Below are 16,566 nucleotides of genomic sequence, written 5' to 3' on the forward strand. Positions count from 1 at the left end.
GAAATGTTGCAAAGCACTGCACTGCCATCTGTGTGGGGGAAACCTCTCCAAGCCAGCAAACCTCAGCTCTCCCAAACAAGCGGAGGAAAAGCTGTGTGCGTCCCCTGACACGTCTGGGCTGCTGCAACCATGGGCAGGCAAATGCAGCTGCCCACAGGAGACAGGCAAGCTTTTGAGTCCCGATCTGGGGTGTTTGTGGTTCCTCTCCTCCCTCAGTTAAGCACAGGTCTGAGACCTCGTCTGAGCTCACACAGCTCACAGCTGAAACCAGGAACAGATGCTGAGCTCGACACTTTAATTGCTCTAGTTCTTTGGGATTCCTCCCCCTTGAAGAGCATCCATGTTGAGGCCCCGCTCGCTTGGACACAGATAGATACTGCTTGTGCCAGAGCCCAGGGATGCCAGCTCAGTCCAAGAGGACATCCAAACCCGGACTGAGACCTGAAAGCTTCTTTTTTATGGTGACTCTGAGCATGTCTGTGTGGCAATCATTTGGGGCAGCTAAATGCTGGGGGACATTTCTCTGTCCTGCTTTGGGGACCCCCACTACCTAGCTCTACGAGAGCCCACAAGCACATCTGCTCCACTCCTCTCAGAAGACCCTACTCCTATAAGCGCAAAATGCATTGTGTGCCCTGTAGACACCCAAACTCCAAAACCAAACACCCAAACCCCAAGCTCTTACCGCAGCGATGGTTGAGATGTCATGCATGCGCTCCTCAGGAACGACCGCCGGCTGCCTTTCTTTCACAGCCAGGCCCTCATCAGCATGTTCAGCGAGCAAAAGGCTCTCGGGACAGCTTGTGGAAGAAGGCTCCTCCTCCCCACAGGGCAGCTCCCCTGAAGACGACGATACCGTACTATCGACAACACCAGGAGCCCCATCAGCATCAGTCTGAGAGTCTGCAGGGCTCTCCTCTGGGTGGAAAGGTCCCTGGCAATGTGTGCTGCGATCCAGAGAGCTGCTGGGAGTCTGGTCAGGGTCTGACCGAGAGTCTGCAGGGCACGTCTCCAACCCAAAACAATCCTCACCATCATCACTCAGCTCAAGAAAGTCCCCAGTGCTATTTAACGAGACGTACTTCTCGGGGTTGCTGTGCTCCACCACCTTCCTCGTGCTGCTCAGGAGTTTGCTGGGTTTGCTGTAGAAGAGAGCCACCCACATATGAAGTATCAGCTTCATCTCTTCCACGTCATCGGGCAGATCAGGGTCCCAGGGCCTGGAAGGGAAAGCAAACACAGCCTGAAACATCTTCATCCTCCCTCCAGTTGACTAGCACAAGGTAACTCATCTCCTGGTTCCCCACGGCGCTAAGCCCCAATGCAGGGGGGCTGCAAATGCCCAGCTGCAGAAACAGATCACTTGATGCGGTTTCCAGCTTGTTGAAAAAAATTAGAAACTCACAGCTGCAAAGGAGGACTTCTGTTCATGGCTCTAGGTACCAATTCTAGTTGCAGAGCCATGGGAATCAGAATGGTTTGGGTTAGGAGGGATCTTTAAGGATAATCTAGTCCAATCCCGCCCTGCCATGGGGGAAGATGCCAGGGACATCTTCCACCAAATCAGGTTGCTCAAAGTCTCCTCCAACCTGACCTTGATCACTTCCAATGATGCGGCATCCACAACTTCTCTGGGCAACCTGTGCCAGTGTTTCACCACCCTTGGCATAAAACATTTCTTCTTTATGTCCAAACCAAACCTACCCTCTCTCAGTTTAAAACCGTTGCCCCTTGTCCTGTCTACATGCCTTGGTAAAAAGTCTGTCCCCATCTTTCTTATAAACCCCTTTTAAGTATTGAAAGGCCACAATAAAGTCTCCCCAGAGCCTTCTCCTCTCCAGACTGAACAATCCCAACTCTCTCAGCCTTTCCTCAAAGGAGAGGTGCTGCAGCCCTCTGATCATCTTCATGGCCCTCCTCTGGACCTGGTCCAGCAGTCCATGTCCTTCTTATGTTGGGGGCCCCAGAGCTGGACGCAGTACTCCAGGTGGGATCTAACCAGAGCAGAGTAGAGGGGCAGAATCCCCTCCCTCGACCTGCTGGCCACGCTTCTTTTGATGCGGCCCAGGATACGATTGGTTTGCTGGGCTGCGAGTGCACATTGCTGGCTCATGTCCAATTTGTCACCCACCAGCGTCCCCAAGTCCTTCTCCACAAGGAAGACACACCAGCTTTAACGCAGCAAAACTGGGCACGTGAGCATGGGGGAAAAGGCAATTATCATGCAAAGCAAAGCAAAAAAGAGCAAAGAAAGCCCCTTCCAAAAGTGCTCCAGATGTCCAGCAAGAGACATCCCCTGCAGATGGCCATCCAGACTGACTTACCCGTGCAGGGCGCGGATGACTGTTTTCTCCAGGGCATCGTTGGTGTACCTGCTGTCCAAATTGAAGAGATACTCTGCCTCCCAATGGCACGTCACCTTCACGGACTCTCCGCAGATGTTCACTGTGTGAGACTTGGCGAAGTCCTCCTTCAGCCTGGGGGAGAGCAGGCTGCTCCTGCGCCTCATCGTCACAGCGTTGAAGGGCCGCTGGTGGTGGGTGCTGTTCTGCTGGTGGCGGAAAGGCAGGACTTTCCCAATCAGGGGTCCTGCTCGGGCGTTCCTGGTCCCGTTTCTGGAGGGTGCTGGTCCGGGGTAGGGGGCACCTCTGGGATACATGTGTTTCTTTGAGTGCTCAGGCATCTGCGAGGCGTATGAGTGCTCGGCAGAGATGAAGGAGTGCTTGTTCACCTCGGCAGCTTTTTGAGTCTCTCTTGGAGGCAACACATGAGGTTTTGCAGGGCTGGGGCTTGCACTGTTCTTGCTGAAAATCCCAGGGCTTTTCTCCATGGGAATAGAGGCTAAGTCATTTAAGTCTATTTTTTCAGCAGGAGGAGGATTCTGGTTTAGCGATGCTTTGCTAGGAGAGGTGGCTCCCTTTGCAAGCTTATCTACCCTGTGGTATTCATGGTCGGAAGCAACACGCAAGGATTTGTGCTTGCGATGACTCTGCTGCTCCTTTGCAGAGTCGCTGGAGGGGCTGCAGGACACAGCGATCATCCCGCTGTCCCTGGGGATAAATGAAGGAATACAAGAACCCAGAGCCAGATCAGCCAGCAAGTTCAAGGCGTGGGACTCGTAGTCGTTCCCCTTCAGATCGAAACCGAGATCAGCAACCCTGCCTGGGTAAGTCTCACTCGTTTGGCTATCTGCTCCGTGGCATTGGGAAGAAACTTCGCTCGGGAGGACAGAGAATGGCTCCTTCCACTCTGCATGAGAAAAACAAAGTCAGAGAACAAACAAAGGCCACAGAGCTCTGCCTCGAGAAGGGGTTCGAAGCAGGCTTTCAGTTTGGCAGGAAAAAAGTGTCTCTCCAACATGGAATTTGCACACTTAAAAAAAAAAAAACCACCCCCATGATCATGCTACAAAACCACCTCCATGGCTGCTACAAAAGGATCCAGAGTTGGGATATAAGCAACTTCAGGAAAGGGGTTTATTCTCAGAAATAAAAGGCACGGGATCCAGAGTGAACAAAATTTCCCTTGGCCTCTGTGCATAGGGTAGTTTGGCTACTTAAATACAACCTGAGATATTTTAAGTGTTTCCTTAATCTTCTTTTTCCCTTTACATTTTCTTCCAGTTGCCGTATTTTGCAATTTTCTCAGATAAACCCTGTGCTATGCTTCCAATAATCCAGTGTTAAAAAAACCCCCTCTAAAACACAGAGGAAAAACCACGCTGCTCTCATGCTTCCCACTGCACACCCTCTCAAGGGCATAACTTGTCCCTGAGCTGTACTTCAGAGTACACGCAGAAACCTGGGGGATCCCCAAGGCAGTCAGAGCACAGCAAATTAGGTGTTCATTTAGTTTTCAGTGTTAAAAATGCCCCTCACCATGGCTCAAGGCCCATGTTCATAAAAACAGTATGAAGTCATTAAACAAGGTTAATGCCTTCTACTAAAAACCAGCACAAAAATCTCTCTTCAAGTAAAACCTTATTAAATCACATCTGTGCTAAAGTCCTATGTGTTACATTTAATTTCCTTGGGAACGGCATAGTAAGACATATAAATTGAGTATTTCTTACTCCTAAACACTCTTATTTTGGATTTTTGGCAGATCCTGGCATTCAGCAGGACCCATCTGACACCCTGCCTGTGTGAGAGCACTGGCCAGATCCGCTCCGGGAACCCCCACATGACAGAGGCAACGTTTGATACACACACGCTGATGAAAAGTGTCACGTTTCAGGAACACGTGGCAATAAAAAACCAAGACGAATGGATAAACTGAGCCGAGGTGGCTAAACCAGTCTCCAAAGCCTCCACCTCCCCCAGGAAGGGGAAAAAGAAAGACCAGAGACAGATCTGAAAAAGGACATCAAAGCGCGAGTGTGAGAAAACACGACAAATTAACAGAAAATGACTCTCCTGTTCCATCATTTAGTTTGGCACCGTAATACTGGTTCTCAGTTTAACAGCAGACTCCCAGCCAGCACCTGCAGACACTACACTCAGGGGCTGTCCACGCTGCCTCTTAAATCCACTGCAGTCTGTCTGCGAAGGCTGTGACAATTCGACTCTTTTAAAAATGACTGGATTTATAATGTAACGGACTAAAAATCTAGGCAGATGCTGGCTACGAGCAGAGGTTATAACACTCTGTCCCTGAGCTGCCTCAACACAGTTTCAGAGCTCAGCAGTTAAAAATCAGGCTGTTTTAAACTATCCCAGCAGTTTGCCAAGGATGCAAACTGAGGGCTTAGGAAAGGCCTCAGAATAGACCCCGTGTGGTTTGGACATCCTGTAACGGTGACTTTCACTGTCGCCTTCATATTTTACACTGTAAGCGCATAACTGGGAGCCTGCAGGCTGTGGGGCAGCAGCACTCAGACCCCAATCCAGACCCTCAGCACTAAATGTCGTAAGGCCCTTTGGCTGCTGCTGAACGTTCTGTTACTACCATCTGGTCATGACCTGTCCATGATGTTTGACAGCTCAGCTTTTAAAGGAAAGATTTCCACAGGGAACAGCGCTCTTACCACTTTCTACTTGCTTTTTGGCTTGAAGTTTTGATGGGTTGTTAGCCGCACTTTTTAGCATCTTACTTTTCACTGGCTTCGTGACGGTCTCAGCAACAGGAACCTTTTTCATGTCTGGGTTCTTCAGTGTCTTTAGTCTCTTTGTTTCCAAGCCAGGATCGTCGGGAGCTGAGGTTTCCTTCTGGACAGGTTCAGACTGTATTTTGTGCACAAATTCTGCAGACAGGACCTCCGCACCTGGGACGAGGAAAAGGGAGGGCATTTGTTTTGGTTTGAGACATATTCAGATTAAAAAGGAGTAATTGCAGAACATCCAGTTAAGGAAAATGCTCTAGAAGTGACTGGCAGCAGCAGCATAGTCTTCAATGACTTGACTTAGGCATTTGATCTTACAAATGGGTTTGTTACTTGATGCGAGTGATCAGTAAGCAGTTATTAAAAATTAAGCATCACTTCTTAAGCTCCTTAAAAGCCTTGCTTTTCTGACCTAGAATAGATGTTCTCTGGGGATAAGTCACTCTAATGCCTGCCTGGCACACTTGCACCCTGAGGGTACTTATTTACCTCTCCAAGAAGCACACAAGAACCTCTCCCAGATCCACCAGCAATGTCACTCGAGCCTAAGACAACGTGCCCCAGGACAGAGCTTGATGGACTGTGAACTGGAGCTGACTTCAGCCCACAGTGGGCGGACACCATGCCACCCCCTGTGCTGCATGACAGCCCATTTCCACAGTCGCTGCCGCTACCTGTGATGTATGTAAATGCCAGGAGAGATTCCTTTGGATGTTTACGGCCACGTTTCATCACCAAGGCTGAGTTTAATCTCAACCCACTTCGAGTGTCTCTACCAATCAGGTGGAGGCTCAGGCTGGCTCAAAAGGACAGGCTTAGCCTATCCTTGGCAGTAAGACAGGAGCCTTCAGAGGACAATTTATGCCACTGAGACACCTTGCATGAGCGGCTCAGGCCAGACACCCGCTTTCAGAAGAGTACACTGGCTGTGATCAGTCTCACACTTCTTGTTGCCTCAAGGCCACAGCAAGAAAGTGGACTCTCAGGGAGTCACAACGTGACCATGTAGGGTAGCTGGTTATCTAGGCAGCCCGTAATGACCACGGCTTTGGCAACTCCTCCTTGCCTGAGCCATCGACAGCCTGTGCACAAGTGATGCGATAACCATGATCTGGCTGATGTCCCTGTGCACAGTCACTCCTAAGCAAAGGAAGGCAACAGCATGGACCACCGCACCCAGGTTTCAGGCACCTTCACTGAAATCCCTTGTCATAGCCTTGGGCTCCTCCCCAGGTTGAACGAGAGACTGTGGAGACATCACCACAGACCTAGTTGGATGCTCTCAGAAGGCATCTGCTTGCTCTGGGCGCCCGGGAAGATGGCGAGGGGACATGGCTCCTAGTGAACCCTCAGTATCCCGGCCGGATACCCCGGAGAAGCAGGAGGAAGTCAGTCCCATTTATATAGCACTTACCTCTTTTCCTTCTGTGCGGAAACTGCAAATTGGCTAATTTAACCATGGGCTCATTGGAATTGGCCGTGAGCCCTGGCTTTTTAGGAAAAGAGAAAGCGATGCTGATTTTCTTCTTCTTGGTTGCTTTCCTGTTCCTGCCGCTGTCCCCCATAGGATGCATTTGCATCTTGAGGGGTGACCATTTCTTCCTGGTGCTGGTCACAACGGCTCGGCTGGATTTCCTCCTGCTCTGCTGCAGCCATAGCTTGCTGGCCGAGTTGACGTCTTTTGCGGGCCCTTCACCACTCTGGTCCAGCCCAACTGTGGGCTTTGGGTTTTCACTTTTGACTTTTATTTCCACTGCTGTTTTGGGAGGAATAGGGTCCGGTGGCACAGCTGAAGAGAAGTCCACTTTACAATCAGCCTCTGAATCGCAGCAAAGAGACTGAACAGCACCGGTCAAACATCCTAAGGCAGCCGACATTTCCAGAGTATAGCTTCTAGGATCAGAGAGATAATGCTGCAGCTGGGAGAAGGACTGCTCTGAGCGTTTTTTGAAGGGATTAGTACATTCATCCTCAGTTGGCGAGAGGAGAGAAGAAAGGGGAACTTTGCTGGTTTGGCCAGAGGCGGGCTGTGGATTTTGATCAAGCTTTGCGTATTCCTGGAAGTGCTGTTTGATACGTATGTTGGTGCTGACTGTGTCCCCCCATGAAGAACTGGTGACTTTCTGTAAAGCATAGCGAAGTCCAGGCAAAACTGAGGCTATTTTTAATGAGATGTCACTATCATCACTATCTTCCCTTTCATCTTTTGGATCGTGCTTTTCAACTGCTAAAGGAAAAGAACAGAATTTTACTCATATTAAAATTCCCCAAATCACCTCACAGTTACATGCTAAGAGAACATGAAAGCTATGAAAAAGCCCCAGAAGCCAGCCTACAAAAAGCTAGCCCCAGGGACGATGTCCTGGTTTGATGGGTGCTTGTAACTGCTGAAGGTAAAAAAGAATTGCACGTGGGAGTCAAACGTGGATTAAACAAAGATGAAAGACTGCTGTTGTATCAGCTAGCCACGTTCTGCAGGAAAATACAGGGTGAGATCGCACACATAGTGGTCTAAGTCCCTTCATTCCAGCAATTCTCGCTAAATCCAACATTTAGGACAGTCAGAGCTCTGAAAATACATGGGTTTTGTTGTTTTTTTTTTTTAAACCTCTTTAAATTTAGGGTTGCCCATGCAGGGTGTTTAGACTAGCACCATTTTCAGATCACTTGTGTTGTTTATGTCCCTGTTCAGATGCAACTTCCAGCAGCTCCACCTCTACCTGCTGTCAGCGTAGGTGGACACAGTCACATGAAGACACCACATTAGTGCTCTGGAGTAGGATGGGGAACACAGACTTCCTCAAGCAGACCTGGGGACCGTATAAAATAAAGAACATGAACCCCTGGGTGATTTTCTAAAGCTGAGGGACTGATCCTACTGGAAACAGTTGGTGTTTCTCATTTCAGCAGGACTAACGCCCCACCACGTACAACGCATAGTATCATAAAAGTTTAGCTCCCAATAGGGATCAACATGAACGAGTCCCAAAGCTCAAGGGTGCCTGCCCTCGCAGACGTCACCATGGAAGTAGGCTCTGCTTGGCACAGCAGCGTCCTCTCGGTGTCTGGAAACGCCTGGAAAGCCGGTGTGATATGCAGAGCCTGTCAGTGGAGCTCCCTTTCCGCACAAGCCAGACTTATCCGGCTTCGTCCGCTGCAACCCAGCAGTCTGATGCCGGCGCTTTGCATCCGCAGGCTTGGCTCATCTGCGTGTTATGATCTGACTCCCGAGGTTTCTTTTGGCTGCAGGGCCAGGCTGACAACTCCAGTGCCCTTCCCCGTCACATCTCTTCCCAGCAAGGCAAAGGCATTTCTCTTCCTGTCCCAGATGCATGATTTTCTTCGCCTATTGGCCCTGCTGCTGCTGCCTTGCACTGGAAATGCCGGTCCCTGTTACCGGCAAGCCCAGGCGTCCCCACGAGCCAGATCCCAGCTGCCTGCCTCCGCTGCTGGCTCAGGAACGCTGCGGCACGTCTGCACAGCAGGCTTGCTACGCCTGCCCTACATTCCTCTCGACGGCTGTCTGGACAGGAAGGGAACAGCTTCAGAGGCTGCTTGTTTCGAAACGGGAAACATTATTCATGCTTCGAGTCTGAGCTGAGCGACTTCAAATGCGTCCACCCTTCACCCTCCTTTTCTCTTTGCATCTCCCCTGCACGCCTGCTGTCTTCAGTGACCATCCCTTTTCAACCCCAAACCCCTGCACAGCTCTGCTTATCTTCATAGAAAGGAGAAGCCCTAAAGCAAAAAGGGTTTATAATCCCAGTGAGAAGAGGTCTCGGCCCCAAGGGACAGTCAGGGCTGGCTGGGGTAATGCTGCTTGCGTAGGCAGAATGAGACAGCACGTGCAAAAGTCCTGCTGGCACCAGAGGGAAAACATCTGGAAGCCATCAACATTCAGATCACGACACGTAACAACATGGAGCGTTTGCTCAACATTATCCTCTCCCCCTGCCTCTTCGCTTTGCCACCAGCTGCTCTCTGGCTGCCTAGGCTTTGCCTCCTCTTTAGCATCAACACCAGCCACAGGCAACATCTGCTACAGCCCCAAACCTTCCTACAAACTGGCTGCTTGCACTGTCTTCACTCCAGGATGCTCCTTCCGCATGGTGCCCTCTCCTGTCTCCACCACCTTCTTCCACAATAACCCTCTTCAAGATAAATAACCTCCTTGCCCTGTTCTCCTCTCCCCCAGCATACAGTGCTCGCAGTCAGCCTTTCAGGAATAGATACCTCTGCTCTGAAGGGTATTTTCTGACCGCTGCGGGGCTGGTCAGCAGGATCTCAATATGTGGGTGGCCAGTTCCCACCTCCAGTCTGGTCTCCAGGCATTTTCCCCCTTCACCTCACCCAACTTCAGGCCCTTGCTCCAGGTATCACAGCAACAATGTACTGATCCCAGGTTTGACCTGGCCCTTTGGATCTTCAGTCTGCTTCTGGGAGAGCCTGGCTCTCTCCTACACCCCTAGAAAAGAAACTAGAAAAGTTGCCACGGTAACACAGCCACCAGCAGCACGTCCTTAAAGTTAGGCTGACCGAATTCAGGCATCAAAGACATTCGCACCCCACACTGCCAAGTTACCATCACGTCTTCACCCGACTTACAAGCCCACTTCGTATGCAGATCCCGAAGGAGAAAGTTTATAGTTGGAGGTTAAACACTGAAAAAGACAAAGCAATCCATGCTCAGATGTGCCGGTGGGTTCTGTCGGCTCTTCTACCAATTTTATCTTCCGGGGAGGGGAGATGGGTATGTCCTGTGCAGCTCTGTCGGCAATGCCAGCCATCACTCACTCAGAGGCGGACTGAAATACCAGTGTGTGCTGGCGTAAACAGGCTCTTGGCTTGTCCCTAGATGACTCAACAAAAAGCAAGCCAGAAGTTACGCAGAGCAAAAGGCCCCTGTTTATATGTTGCTTGAAGTATTACTGGTGAGGTGGCTGCAGTGAGAGGTGCGTGGATGAAGCTGTCCGGGGAGGCAGAGCAGTAACTTTCTTTATGTCCACAAGAGGAAACTGCAGTGTGAATATTTCCACAGACAGTGCAGTATAAAGCCAACAGATACGGAGAAAATTTGAGGCAAACGCAACAGAGGTTGAAGCTCGTTCTTATTTCAAGATCAGCGGGTTCAAACTGTGCAATCTTTATTTTCTCTTATTTAGTGCCTCTGCATTTGTTCTGCATGAAAAGCAGCACGTTTTGGAGCTGCAAACAGCCTGGATTCACCTCCCAGGTCCCAGAGCTGTGACTCACCTTAATGGCAGCAAAGCAGCTCTGCCCAACACCACCTCCCCGCCTCCCTCCCTCAGCCATCACGCACCCTGACCGGTCATCACGGCCCTGCCACCAGTTTTTATGGAGCCCACAGCAGAGAAGTCACACAATACGGCTGAGCCTCCAAACCCTCGCTGCTCTTTAGTGAGCAATGCCCCCTTCCCCACCTTTCCTCCCCCTGCCCACCCTAGCAGCAACCTTTCACAGAGCCCATTTCACTTGTTATCTCAGCAGAAAACAATTCACTTATTTTTTTAGGGCAGGCTGTTTTCCTGCTGGTTTAGCAAATCACATCAGCTCTGTGCAGGGTCCAGCGAGCACCAAATGTCATTTCGCCCCCCTGAGCACGGCTCCAGCACACCTTTAGAGATGTAAGCCAGGCTCTGCAAGAGTCAGACTCCCGTGTGCACACATAAGACAATTGAGGGAGTGGATGCTGCTGAAAACTGACTGAGAGGGAGAAAAGTAATTATCTGTCACTCCCATCAACTTCCTGCAAAGGGGCAAGGATGTGCAGTGAATGGGCAAGGCAGGCAAGCTGGTTTAGATCAGCTTAAAATGCAGCATAGCTAGAGAGTTGGGACTTTTCTCCCCTCTTTTAACACCCTTTGCACTAAAGTTGTAGGTGGTTCTGAGCAGCGAAATCAGCTCTTCAAGAGGAACGAAATCAGCTCTTCAAGAGGAACGTGTCTGCAAGAATCCTCTGGTGAGGATCCCACACCCAAAACACAGTGTCTGAAGCCAGCAAAGGGAACCTCCCTACCTCTCAGGCACACCGACCGGGACGAGGTGAACAGAAACAGGGCCAGGAGGCTGACGGGCTCCTTAGGGTCGAACCCTGTGAAAGAAAGCAACAGGTTTTGTTTAGACTGAGGGTGCCCACCCTCCATCTCTAAAACAGAGCAGGATGTTTAAGCACAGATATTGTTTTGTATGTAGCCATGTCTTACCATCATCTCGTGCCAAGGCAGAGGACGTGAGGAGGATAAGGACTCCTTGATCTTGTAAATATTTGATGATTGCCTATAACAAACACACAGAAAGTTAGAGCAACCACTCCCTTTCCTCCTTAGCACACTTTATATCACTCATCATGACTGTCAACAAGCCCTGATTGCCGGTGAATGTGTGCCAACACCAACAGCTCATTCCCTGCTGAGGAGGACACTGTTCGGACCACGCCACTTGGGACAACTGGGACCTGTAACCGAAAGCGTTTCGTTTATGTAGTTATTCAGCTCCCAAATTCCTCCCATCTGTTCCTTAAAAAATAAATATGCTTAGCCAAACTAGCTGTAGTCACTGAACAAGGTTAATAATTTTTGTCCCTTCAGTTCAAAAGTTCCTGGGCATCTCAGCCAGGAATCGCTTTCTGCAGCCCAAGGGGAAGGTTTTCCCAGCAGGGAAAGCAAAGCTGGACACCAGCATCTGACAAAACACAACCAACTGTTCCAGCCACAAGCCCGACTGAAGTTCAGGCCGTGCAGCTTGCTTATTAGCAGCACCAGTATCAATGAATACGTGAAAAAAAATTTGCTGAGTCTAAGAGACTCCTGCGACTCTGTCTCAGAGCTGGATGACCACATGTCTAAGAAGATAGGTGCACTTATCGAGGCTTTTCTTGTGTTTGGGTGTTGCTTGATGCCTTGTTGCAGAGCTTGGCTTGGACTGCCTGTCCCTCCATGGGGACACCCATTTGGATCTCTTTCTTGCACGCAGACACATCTTTTCAGGAAAATTACAGGAACCAAATAACCCTAGGGCTTCTAATGCTCTGTGAAACTTTGCTGATCCCATTCAGTATGTTCAGACATAACAGAGGATTGGACTAATGTCCACAGCCTCACTTCTCCAGGACAACGGAACAACTTTGGAAATGCTGAACAATTTCAGTGTAATATTCACTATTCAGGACAGTAGCTCCTTGCTTTGGTTGTCTCAAGCCAGCACAGCAGATGGGATAAGAGCCAGCATCTCTGCTGCATAAACCCAGCTCAAATAGCTGTGGTTTCCCACCGACAAGATGATTTTCAGGCAGGTAAGGAGGAAAGTCAAGCCATAAGGCAGCAGCCACCTGACACAGAGCTGAGAGTCATCACTCAGCAGCCACAGGAGTGCAGCTGGCCTCAGGCAACCCCACCTAGCCCCAGCCACCCTTTCATTTTCACTTGAGCCCTGCGCAAGGTAGGTGCCTGGCTCATGCACCACTGAAAGGGAAAGGAGACGGAGGGCATTTTTCATTCGCACTTTTGGGAGCTGCCACCAAAGCGGATTCACCCATGGGTCATTCAACAGCACGTTAAGGGGAGGGAAGAAGCACACCCAAAATGGGCTGCGACTGTTTCCTCATTGAAATAGGGGGGAGATTTTAATCCAGTTTAACAGATATATGAGGGTGGAGAAGCTCTAGGGAAATGATGCTCCTGATGGCTTTCAATACCACACTGCTCACAGCCACAACTCAACTACCTCATCTTCCCTGACTCCTCTAGAGAGCCCAGCTCTGCTGGGCTTGGCAGGATGTATGTTATAACCCTCAGTGGCTGCAGGCATGGTGTAATGCACCGGAATAAGCGGTTGTCACAGATTGCAGTAAGAAAGGCACTTGGACTCTGTAAAGTATTGATTAAAATATCTTTTATTGGTGAGAACAGGAGAAGAAAAAAGGGATAGCGTAGATAAGCTTATGTCCCTTCGGATGCCAGGAACCTCAAGATGAGCTGCAACACAGACAGATCTGTGCCCCAACCAGAGGTCCAACTGATGCTGCACACTTCAGGATTACCCGCACGTGAAGGGACATTAAGATTGTCTTTCTTCTCATATTGTTACCAATAAAAGATAGTTTAAATCAACACTTTAGGGAGTCAGAGTGGTTTTTTTACAGGGTTCCACAACAAACGCTTGCTGTGGTACCTTACATGTGGGAAGCTGCACATTGGCGGGCAGCTCTTCAGAAGTGCCGCACAGCAACAGCACTTCCAGGCAGTTCATGGGCTGTTGCCAGCTTACAGTGAGGGGAGGACGTGCCCAGCCAGCTGCGAGTTTGTGGCCATGAATTCACAACCCTGAATCTACAGAAAGCATCAGATGTGAGAGAGCAACCATCAGCAGCAAAGCCAAACCAACCACACAAATCCCAGCAGAGACGCAGGTGCTGTGCTCCACAGGGGTGAAGTTCATCCCTTGGAGCCACAAGGAGATGTGATGATCACGCTAGGAACAAAAAGACCCCAGTGTGCTGGAAAAAAGCCTTATCAGATAATATAGCACAAGGGAAATTCCCCATTAAAAAAAAGGATAAATCTCAACATCTTCAGAGCTCCTGGAAGCCCATGAGGTTTCGGCAGCGTAACTGTGAGTACCTAGCTGAGTGAGGGCTATTTTTCAGCCACGAGGGAGAAAGGCGGGCACGTGACAGCTTATGTCTTTTGCTTAGTAATTATCATTCTGGCACTGGGGGACTTCGCTTCTGCTTTCTTAATATATAAGATCCCCTTGCAGTCCTTGTCCACCATGCCGTTTGCAATGCAGGGGGAAAATCATTAATAAAGACAATAGAATAATCTCGTTTGACATAAACATGGCCAAAGAAGAGGTTTGCCTCATATAATGCCTTCTGCTCAGCAGGGCATGCTCACCCTAGAAATCAGTTCCCAGCTCATAGTGGGTAATCTTCAATTAACAATTTATATACGGAAAGACTAAACTACGTTTGAGAATAACCAAGCAGGAAAATAATAATAAAAGCAGGGAAATTAATTCCATTTTGCATTAGTTCAGAATCTGTCAATAATGTTACCAAAAGTTTCAAGAGATCATTTAAAACGCCACTTTCCTCCCAGAATGACAATGTTTTAAAATACTTACCAAGTCTTTTTCCTTTAGATTTTCTATTAACTGATCCATTTTATATTGATCCTTATTTGATATTTCTACTTCATACAGACTGAAGTAAACACCCTGAAAGCAGACTGCAAACAAAAGAGAGAGAATTTGACATTGAAATAGTGCCTCCTGCATGAACTCTGAACAAACAAGTGCTCCTGTACCAGGAAGATGGGTGTGCAATTGGTAGAAGCACTGGGTTTTAAAAAAAAAAAACCAAACTTCTCAAGATTTCCTAAGCTGGTACATGCATTCATATTGCAGTGAGTTTCCTCTTCAACCCATGGTTCATAGGAGATGTTTCCTATCTTATATCTGCAGCTAACAAAAGCAATTTAACCAATGCTGTGTGCTTCAACAGAGACAGGGAGCCTTTCAGAGGGAAATACCTCATTCTAACATGCCATACTCTCCCCAGCTATGGAGTATCCTTATTCTGCACTCTGATCCCCAAGGGAGTTTAACAAAGGCAAGATCTCAGTCCCACCTTACCCCTCTGAATTCTTCTGTTCAAGTATTTCCTCTCTTTCATCAGCCGACCATAAGACTGTGGTTCCACGGCACCTTCATCAAGTGTTGCTGTGGCCTCCCCCACTTCTCCTGCCTCCTCCCCTGCCCCTGGCACTATCCTGTGTCCATCTGCGCTGTGAGCTGAATGCTAACCCCCAAAACAGGCTGGCTGTCAGCTGGTCCGATCAGTGCCCTGACCTGGCTCAGCAGAGCTGATACACAGATGGGAGGCAACACTGCAGCAGCCCACGCTTATTTTGGTGCAAGACGACATGGAAATGTACCTGGAGCTTCTGCAAATCACATCCAGAGCTCTCCATGTGCACCCTGCAGTATCCGTGTCAGTAACTGCGTGTCCGCTGCAATGCGCAGCCACTCGCAGCCATCGGGAGCTCAACACCTTGGGGCTGAGAGCTGCCAGGCTCATCAAAACTCCAACCCAAAAATCAATCAGCAGTATGAACCCCAAAGCGTAGACACAGGTCCCCTCCTCCCCACCCTGCACTAACCAGGACAGAGAGTGGTTGACTATAGGCAAGTAGGGTCTCTCAGCACCTCTAAGGGGACAGTAGAGCCCTTCTCCCTTCCCCAAAGCTGTGCTTTTATTTGCTGATTGCTGAGCATTCCCTGCCTCTCCCCAAGGTTTCTGGAGTCCTCTCCCCTCTCTCGCTGCCATTCACTGTCACTGTCAGTCCCCTTGGAGTGACAAGTAGGTTACCCGTGACCCAAAGCTACTGCAGGCAGCCACATCTTTTGGCTTTGGCTGGCAGCTTCCCCCATTCGCCCAGATGCAGGAGACACTGGGTCAGACCCCAAGAGGTGGAGTGTCCCTCACCTCATAGGGAGGTCATGTAAGAAGGGGAAAGTTTGTCTCCCTGCATTTGCTCTCAGTTGCACCACGTTTGGCACCTTGCAGGATGGGAGCCCAGGTCTCAAAACAGGGTCTCCCACCCTGTCCTATCCCAGGAACAAGCCGATCAAAGGGCTGCTTTGGGAAGAGGATTGTATCACACCAGGAAACCATATGGAGCGTGGACAGGAAACCATCCCTGCGCTGCCTTGGCATTTTTCCTCGCTTATCTGCAATCAGCCACCCTTCAAAACAGGACCCAGGGCTACGTGGACCTGAGCTCTGACCCCCTGCGGCAATTCCTATGGCACAGCACAAGCATATGTTACTCATCATGCCAGCAGGTTTTGCACTCGCCTTCATTCTCAATGTAATTTCTTTTCCCGAATGCAGCTTCTGGTAGCTTTTTCTTCAAGTCGGACAAACCCATGACATGGTTAATGTCCAGGTTGGGAGGCCTGTGGGGATAAAGCAGCAGAAGGTGAGATCACAAGCAAAAAAGGCTCTCAGGATTAAGCATAGCAAAGAGTCCTGGTTGCCCTGTCACTGTGAAACCAGAGAAAGCAGCTCTCGAGAGAGCTGGAGAAGGTACAGCTTGCTTAGCACTTTGCTGGTTTGAGGATCCTGTTTGTAAACACCTCCAAACACTGATATTGGTGGCTGTGTTACTGGCTGTTTCAAATTGCTGCCCACTGGTTGGCTTCTGACTACTGAAGATTTTAAATATCTCATTTTTTTGAACGCTAGTTACCTCAATACTTTATTTGCCGTCGTGCCGATCTGTAAACACAACTGGCTGATCGTACATGCACCATCAGGAAGCCCAGTTCTTACAAGGAGAAAAATCCCAAGCAGGACTAATTGATTTGGAATAAACATCCCAAAGCAGTTAAAAAAAAAAAAAAAAAGAGATAACAAAATACAGCCGTTTCCAGCTGCAGTT

The 16,566-nt window shown here is 49.3% G+C and overlaps 1 protein-coding gene across 6 annotated transcripts in view; it reads right to left on the minus strand.

The window, feature by feature from the left end:
* TASOR2 (transcription activation suppressor family member 2) overlaps positions 1–16,566 on the minus strand; it is a 50,851-nt gene that overhangs the window by 13,738 nt on the left and 20,547 nt on the right. For 2 of the 6 annotated variants that reach the window (XM_076344813.1, XM_076344907.1), the window contains exons 10-17: positions 15,981–16,081; positions 14,246–14,349; positions 11,326–11,398; positions 11,139–11,213; positions 6,516–7,328; positions 5,027–5,263; positions 2,325–3,249; positions 686–1,220 (exon numbers count right to left, since the gene is read on the minus strand). In XM_076344813.1, coding sequence (XP_076200928.1) covers positions 686–1,220; positions 2,325–3,249; positions 5,027–5,263; positions 6,516–7,328; positions 11,139–11,213; positions 11,326–11,398; positions 14,246–14,349; positions 15,981–16,081 — 2,863 coding nt within the window. The remainder of the gene's footprint in view (positions 1–685; positions 1,221–2,324; positions 3,250–5,026; positions 5,264–6,515; positions 7,329–11,138; positions 11,214–11,325; positions 11,399–14,245; positions 14,350–15,980; positions 16,082–16,566) is intronic. The other 4 variants (XM_076345169.1, XM_076344990.1, XM_076345080.1 and 1 more) reach the window with 4 other exon arrangements.

Source organism: Aptenodytes patagonicus, chromosome 1, assembly GCF_965638725.1.
Source record: "Aptenodytes patagonicus chromosome 1, bAptPat1.pri.cur, whole genome shotgun sequence".
NCBI classification, from domain to species: Eukaryota; Metazoa; Chordata; class Aves; order Sphenisciformes; family Spheniscidae; genus Aptenodytes; species Aptenodytes patagonicus.